This window comes from Protopterus annectens, chromosome 13.part0 (genome assembly GCF_019279795.1).
Source record: "Protopterus annectens isolate FY-2018-M chromosome 13.part0, PAN1.0, whole genome shotgun sequence".
Taxonomy (NCBI): Eukaryota; Metazoa; Chordata; order Ceratodontiformes; family Protopteridae; genus Protopterus; species Protopterus annectens.
In genome coordinates this window covers 1102209050-1102217633 of record NC_056747.1, presented here as the reverse complement: position 1 = coordinate 1102217633, position 8584 = coordinate 1102209050, and the positions used below count along the sequence as shown (strand labels likewise).

The 8584-nt window shown below is 39.9% G+C and overlaps 1 protein-coding gene across 1 annotated transcript in view; it reads left to right on the top strand.

Annotated features, from left to right (window-relative positions):
* The window catches only part of FAM117A (family with sequence similarity 117 member A), a gene marked incomplete in the record, with an annotated part of 933427 nt that overhangs the window by 241585 nt on the left and 683258 nt on the right, over positions 1-8584 (top strand). The window contains 1 exon segment of the mRNA XM_044055073.1: positions 3149-3271. Coding sequence (XP_043911008.1) covers positions 3149-3271 — 123 coding nt within the window.

The following is an 8584-nucleotide window of genomic DNA, read 5'->3' as shown; positions in this document are numbered from 1 at the left end:
ATATATATATAATTATATATATGTCTATATATCTATATATGCATTTTCTAAAATTACCTTTGCCAAATGGATTACTGATTGTATTTTGCTGACTTATTCTCAAAGGTTTGAATTTCTCGAATTCCTAGAGCCCACTCCACCAGATCTATGGCTACCTCATCTGCTTTTTCCTTTAGAGTTTCAGTTGATCTGTGCTACAGCCACTTGGTTAAAGACTCGTACCTTTGTTAAACATTACACATTGGACATGGTCTGAAGCAGGCCTTCCTTTAGTTCGGCAGTGCTCTGACTTATCTTTCCTTGACAGCTGTCCAAGATTTGCATAGCTGGGTACTCTGACCTCTCATTGAGGGAGAATGAAAAGGGCAACATCAGATTTGGAAGTTATTTAGCATCTGTATTGTCCATTTTCATTGTTTCACAGCTTTCCTTCCTAACATCCCCAGGCCTTGTTACTCCTAGAAGGATCTTTAGATAAGGGAACCTTTTATGTTTCATGGTTTGAGCCTCAATCCTTTTTTTGTGTCCGTTCTGTCTCTAATCTAGTGGGCAGCAAAGCAGGAAACGCGATCTGAGGAGTTGAGGATGGTGTAGAGCTTTATGGTTAGAGGGAGGAGCTCGATACTCTGACCCAGTTCTTGAAAATGTTGTCAAATCAGATCCGAGGGTCGGATCCATAACCTCATCATTGAGGAAGAATGACAATGGACAACACAGATGCCAGGTTATATATAACTTCTAATTTGGTGAAGCTGCTGCTGTGTTTAATTCCCTTCAGGGTAAGGGCAAGGATTTACAGGAACTTAAGCGTGTTTATTTCTCCTGCGCTGTGCCTAAATTTCAGAGAAACTTGCCCAATAAGCCAGCCTTTGTTCACATGCAGTTTCGCCCTCCTCCTGAGGGTAAAAAGGGTAGCAAGTGGGCTCCTCCGGCTAAGACTCATTCTCTTTCCCCAAGACCTCTCAAGGTGTTTACAGACAGTACCACAGTGATGGTATATAAACAAATGGGGGGGGGGGGACAAAGACTTATAGGTTCATAGGTAGGTACTAGACTATCAGCCCAAGGGCCTACGTAATCCTAGCCAGCAAGGTTCCATGGCTTATGCCATCTAAGAAAGTTATTTTCCTTTGCCACTGTCGAGCAGAGACACAGAAGTGAACCCCGGGGTGTGTATTCTATTTTCCATCCACTCATCAAGATTTTTCTTGGAGTGCTAATGAAGAACTTTGCTTGACATAGATGGATAGCTTGTTCGAGAGTATAGGAAGTCTCTGGGACAAAAATCTATTCCTCCAGTGTTTCATGTTTTTTGCTGGATGGCACTCCTGTTGTGGAAACTTGCTATTCAGTATTAAGTGACTCTTCAGGTTGTTTACATTCCCTCAGGTCAGTATATTGTGGCAGACACTGAGCCGGTCCGTAACTCGATCCCTTGAATGGATGCTCCACAGGGTTGTGTTTCTGGCATTGTCCACCAATGGGATACTCTTGAGATTGAGCTTTTTGCCTCCCCGCTGAACAGACCACTTTTTTTTTTGTGCTAGAGTCCCAGGTCATCTGGTTTGGAAGGTGGACAACCTATCTTTTTTGGAAGGGGTGTTTCTTTATACTTTTGCTTCCTTTCCCCTCATTCCAAAAGTCCTGTTAAATTCAACAGGATGCTCCGAAAATCTTGTTAAATTCAACAGGATGCTCCGAAAATCTTGTTGACTACTCCCTTTTGGCTGAAATAGCATTGGTTTTCTCTCTCCTGCATTTGGCCTAGGGCAATCCATTATAAGTTACCTCACAGGGTGGACCTACTCGTACAAGACAAGGGATCTCTCACCCATCCCTGCTTCTGTACTCTTCAGCTGACCACATGGGTGATCGGATTTTTATTCCACGTAGACACCTTTTTTTCTGAGCTGCAACATTGGTGTTGGAAGAGTGTACTTTTGTTGGCTCTTACTTCTACTAGATGAGTGTCTGAGTTTCATATCTTTATGGCTTGCCCTCCTTTTTTTGGTGTTTCAGAAGGACAAGAGTGTTCTTTCGTATTTAATCCTTTTATGCCCAAGGTGGTGAATGAGTTGTCCTTAAAACAGGTCTATTCATTTGCCCACTTTTTCCCCTTTATGCAGTCTCCCATTGCGAAGGTGCTGCACATGTTGGATGTGCATTGACAACTCAGATTGTATTTGGATAAGACGAAGAGTATTAGGAAATTTTATCAGCATTTTGTTTCTTTTCATTCTAGGTCCTTAGAATTAGCAGTGTCCAAGCAAACTGTTTCTTCGTGGATTTCTAAAGCCATTTCTTTTTCAAATTCCTTTCATGGTAAGAGCCTCCCTTCTGTTAAGCCTCATTCTACTAGAGCTGTGGCTTCTGGTGCTTTTTTCAAGGGTTTGGATACCATCTCCATTCTTGAGCTAGCTATTTTGACTTCTGTGCATGAATTTACCAAGCACTCCAAGCTGAATGGAATTTCCAGAGCTAGAGCTGGTTTAGCTAGGGTGATCATTTATGGCTTTCTAGAGAACTCTGCTGGTCTTTCCTTTTTCCTCTCTTCTTCCTGAGCTGTGGCACTCTTCCTATTGTAAAGAATACTGCAACATTGAAATGGAAGGACATAGTACAGTTGTGTAAAATCTTACCATAACAGTAGATGTTTTTCTCTTCACTGTTGCAGTATTCACTCCCCCCTTCCACTTCCAGCCCACTTACATTCTAGATGTACTGATTACTTTCTGTTCCTTGGACTGGCATTCCTACTGGGGCTGTAATTTCTGAGGATAATACACCTGGACATCTGTATGCTATGCAAGGAGCATGTGTGTGAAGTAGGCATACCTTAAAGCAACCTAAAGGCTTTGGTATACTGGCTGGGTGTTGAGCTGCCCTTAGCAGGGGGCCCCTATTGTAAAGAATACTGCAAGAGTGAAGAGAAGGACCTGTGCCATTATGGTAAGATTTTACACAGCTTTACTTTTTGCTAGCTTTGCAGTAAAGCCATACATTATCTTGGTAATATTATTTATTTATTTATTTATTTATTTTGCAGGACAGTCTATTGTCATTAGCCATTTTTTTGTATGTTACCATGTGCTTTGAAAAGGTTTAGAGAATGGACAGTGCAGTGTTTTAACCTTTCCTTGTCCTGCAGGTCACTTGTGCCTTGACAGCTGCCACATTGCTGAAGCTGCCTCGATTACACAGGAGCTTGGAAGGGCTCAACAAGGAACTAGAAGAATTGTTTAAGCACCAAGGAGGGCGGGAACTGGTTAGAGTAAGTGGTTTATTTTTTGCTCATTTCTTATTTGTAAGGCTAAAACCCAACAAAGTGATGAAAGAACAAGCTCAAAACAACCAAAACCAGAAACGAAGCTTGTTGGGGAAATCCAAATTAAGGTCGGAAACTCAAGCAAAAGTACTTTATTCGAAACACACAATATTAACGCCAACAAGCTTCGTTTTTATTTGTAAGGGTAGTTAAAAATTCACAGTAAGTGCTATTGAAAGCAAGAAGTAAGGACATTTTTGTCTTGCCCAACAACGTTTCTAGTAATGTAGGTCCTCATTAATGACTATTTGCACATGTTTCTCTGGGTTGCATACCATGCAGAGACTAGTGTAGCTATTTACCTTGTGTATCATTCCAGACTTAAGTTCCATAAAATTCTAGTCCAGACCCTTTTTCCTAGAACAGGGCTTAATTGTAACTAGGCCCCACAGAGGAGACATGTCCAATCCTATGGTAACTGCTTCCAGAGTACAAGACAAAAAAAAAAAATCCATGTTATATCTTCAAGTTCAGTACCTTAATGTTTTTAGTTATAAAGTGTAGGTTTAGCAAATTCTATGTCAGACTAACACCTTTTACCATAGGCTTTTCCCACATATCCTTGGTTATCTCAGTTTCTATTCCAAGAGATTCTTTTATTTCTTAATGCAAGCAACAAAGTATTTACATTTGGACCCAGTCCGTTTTCTCCATATTTATCTTCTGTTCACTGCCTGGTAAGGATCACATACTACATTTGCTATGTTCCTTTATACTTTTCCTTTTGTTCTATGTACTTTTTGGTAATTTCCCCTTGCCTATTACTTCTCCAGTTCTATTTTTCTGATTTCTTCCACAACTCATTTAATCTTGGCGTTTAGATTTCCATTTTCTTTTAATATCAGGTTTTACTAATGCCTTAATACCTGCTAGTTTCATCATATTGACCCAACCTAGCGACATGGTTTCAATTGTTGAAATCTGATTTTCCCAAGAAACCTTCATTATTAATGCTTGTGGATGTTTATATTTCCCAGGTGCCCCCCCCCAAAAAAAAAATGTTCCCATAGTCACACCTCCAGCATTGTCCACTTGTTTATGGGAACATGCTATGTAACTTGGCTGACACATAAAAAGTACCTCTGTAGCACTTCCAAGCAGATATTTTAAGTCTTGATTTTTGTTGTGTACCTGGTCATTTCACGTAATTCCATTCACTGTTCCACACTCCACTGCTTTTGTACCCTATTACTCAAATCTGATCTCCTGTTTTCCACTTGTTCCTATTTTAAGTCTTTTAAAGCCATGTAGGCCCTCACTAGTATTCTTTTCCTCACTGGGTGTTCTGTCATAGCTTCATATATCATGTCTGTCCGTTGTGGTTTATTTCAAAGAAAGTCTTTATTTTCTTAGTTACTCAATTTGTTTTAATCTTATATGATCCAATCTGTCCTCTTCAATAAGTGCAAATAATTTTTGCCACTAGCCACTCCCATCACTCTCCCTTTCAACATTATTTTTTCCCAGAATCTTGCATCTCTTCTCCTTGCCCATTATTTAATTATTCTGCTCTTAATCTTTCATGTGCTCTATTCTCCCATACTTTATTGGATATTCTTTCCAGAAGTTAGTTTTGTTGTGTACCAGTTGTAGCATACTGTTATGAATGTATGTAAAGCATACTGTTCCCGTCTATCTTTTAATCTCCTATGTTTTTCTGACCTTCCTTCTCTTTAGATTTTAACTGATTTGGTATCATGCTATCTTTTGCTAAATACATTAGCCTTAACTGTTACCCTATAATGGTCCTGCAAGTTGAGTAGACAGTACCTCCCATATCTCTTGGCAACATCGGCTTTTCACATCCTGTGTTTTCCATCTTGCCTTCTCCCTAAATTTTTTTTTAATTCCTTTGTTACAGGCTTCCATATGTCTAGATATGGTGTGTAGAAGTATGACTGCCCCACATATAATAACAGTGGAACTCTGAGCATATTTATTGCTTGGACTTTGCTGTCACTGTCCATGGTTACATCTTATTAAACTCATTTTTTTTTGTCATAACTTGGCGCACATTTCTGTGATTGTTTCCAATTTGGTTTTATTTAACTACCCAAATACTTCATCCTGTGATGACCCCGTGAAAATGGAAACTGTTGGATCATATGTGTTGGAGTGTAATTTATGGTTGTTGGTTTGATTTATTTATTTTATATCCCTACAGTTTAATGTAATTAATCTAATATGGTCCCTAAATCTCTCTGGGTTTGTTGCATATAGGTTCATATGAGATTACTAGACTAACGACTTAAGAGCCTTTACAAGTATAACCCGATTTTACCCTGTATATGGTGCCTAGGGGCAAGAGGATGGCATGGATTTGTGCCTATGCCTTGAGTATCTTAGATGTCCCCTTTCCATAAGGGACATAGGCAGTACCCCAGGTGTGAATTTGATTTCCCATTCATTGATCCAAATTACATTCAAAGAGGGCCAGGGAAGGGCTCTGCTTAATGTGATTATGAAGCCTGATCCAAAGAAGGGACAGTCTGAGATGCATTTATCACTCCAGCATGTTTTGTTTTGAGTTCCTTACTAAATTTAGATCTGTAGCTAGGGTGACCCTCATGCTGTTTGATTTGTGGATGTGTAGCAGTTCCACTAGAAAAGCTCACCCAGACTTTGCCACAACTTGCTGTGAGGGGAAGGTTAGTTTGCTTTTGCTTTCTTGTATTTTGTGTTGCTTTATTGCCACCTTCTATTTTGTATGTTGTGATTTATTTTCTTTACACTGTTTTACTTGTTTTCTGTTTAATAACATGTTTAAAATAGGGAAGAGACCACAGCTGTGTCTCGAGTTGCACAGAAATGTTTTCCACAAGCTCCCACCCTGGTGCTGTTGTGTTCTTAAACTCAACTGTCTTTCTAGTAGCCTGCCCCTTATGTTAAATTGACCACATAGCTCCTTCCCTTTCCTGTTTCATTGGCTGTTGAGTAAGCACAACATTTTAAATTGTTCCCCTTTGGCTGTCTAAATTTATTGATCATCCCACTGTATTTCATAGAATGAGAATACAAAATGCCCACTCCTATCAATCTTATCTTTTTTTTTTTTTTTTTAAGTTGATGGTTCTCTATTTAGATAGCGGAAGCTTAACTTAGCATAGAAAACCATTTTTTTCATCTTACCTTTAAAATCTGCAACATATATTCCAAGACCAATTAATGTAGAGCCCACATTCTGCCTCTGTGTAGTCATCTTGGGAGGGTCTATATTAAATATTCAAAAGCTTAAACGTTCAAATCAATAAAGATCGAACTTTAGTGGTTGAACGTTTAAATGTTCGAATATTTTTAAAAAATTAAAACAAAACAAAGAAAAAGTAAAGGGTGTAAACAGGGGGCTAGCCCCCTGCACCCCCATGTTGGGGGATGTGACCCCCCGCTACTTAAATATACCAACTCAGAGATTGTGCTACAGTGTAGGAAATGGAAATTTTCCATTTCCGCACTAAAGTGCCTCCTCAGAGTTGGTGTATTTAAGTAGTGGGGGGTGCAGGGGGGCTTTACCCCCCTGCTTAAACACTTTACATTTTTTTTTGTTTTTTTTAATTCTTTTTTAAAATATTCGAACATTTAAACATTCGATTACTAAAGTTCAATCTTTAGTGATTTGAGCGTTTAAAATTTCAAATATTTAATATAGACCCTCTTGGGATTAGTGCTTCTGTTTTGCTCATGGTGAGATAAGGAGCATAGGAACATTATTTCCTGGGTATTGCTGATCTCTGGAAAGTATAACTACTATATAGGTGCCAATTAGGAATTTGTGCTTATATTTTGCTCCTGGTAAGAGAAGGAGCAGAGTGCATTCTGTTTGGAAAGTGAGTCTGTGATTGACCTTCCTAATTGATCTAGTTGCCATTCAAGGCATCTACCAGGAAAAAGGCTACAGCAAGTCTACAGACCCTCACATCATCTGGGACGAGACTGTGGATTACCAAATAGGCTGTGGTCTGCTTCTCATCTTTGGATCAGTGCTACTGTTTTGCTTTGGTGAGAAGTAAAGGAGCATTGTATTTCAGTAGAGTGAAGCTGTGGTGAGACCAACACTACTAGTAGTCAGGCAGTAGCCATTCATTTGATCCCCTCTTTAATTTCATCATTCTTGAAATGCTCTTTTCAATAAGTACTGCTTGATTTGCTTCTGACTTCAGAATATCATCTGTCCAAATACTTTATAGGTAAATCATTAGGCTCTACTTATTAGTTTCCCCTCAAGTGTTTGGTACTGCCCAATATAGCCACAGACACACTGAGTTGAAATTTTTCATGTAAAAGCACCATTGAAGTTCACTAATACTTAGCTGCACCCAGGACAACTAATTTGCAGTAACAAGCACTGTCCCCAGAGTTGCAAACCAGATACTCCTGGCATTGTTTTATATTCTCACTCCAAGTATCTAATAAAGTGTCTGTTGCCAGGGATACAAACTTTACCACCATCTCCGTTAACCAGCTTGGTGGATATGGGCATCCTGAGACGGTGTAGAAATTGCTTCATGTTTACTGAAACCAGTTAATTCTCAAACTGATGTGAGAGATATTTGCACAATGTCCCTGAAGGGAAGGCTCTCATAAAAGCACTCTTAATGCCAGTAAGGTTGTCAGTAGTACACATGCTGCACCCATCACACACAATTCGAAGCAGACATATATTAGACCCACATATGCTGAGGCAGTTAAATGCAACATACCCGAACTCCAAAGATGACCTAGATGAACAGACACCCTCAGCAGCCCCAAAAGCACGCTTTCAAAACACCCACATCAACACAGCCACATCTGATGGAGCCTCTACTTAAGGCAAGCCACACAGAATCCAACTTTCTGATCATTGGAAACGCCACTGGTGAGACACACTGACGTCCCTCTCACCAGGCTAGGCTGAGTAGGGAGAGAGTCTGTTGCTTATCAGGAGACTAGATCCACCACGTTATGCACACAGTTGGGTCATTGGAGCACAAGTACTGGTATGACATGCGTGTGAATGACCCGAGACGTACCTCCCTAGACTAAATGGAGAGACATCATGAAGCTCTTGGAATTTGTACCAGGCCAGTAAGAGACTAGCACTGATCAGCATTTTACCTTCTCCAAGAGTGATGCCACAATATGAGCAAAAGATGACTTACTTTATTAACTGGCTTAGTTTCTCATGTCATTCTAAGGAGGAGCAGTATTTGTCAGCATGGAGGGAAGATGGTCAGTAGACCACGCTGCTTTGGCAGGGGATGGTCTTCATCTCTCCCCTCTTTG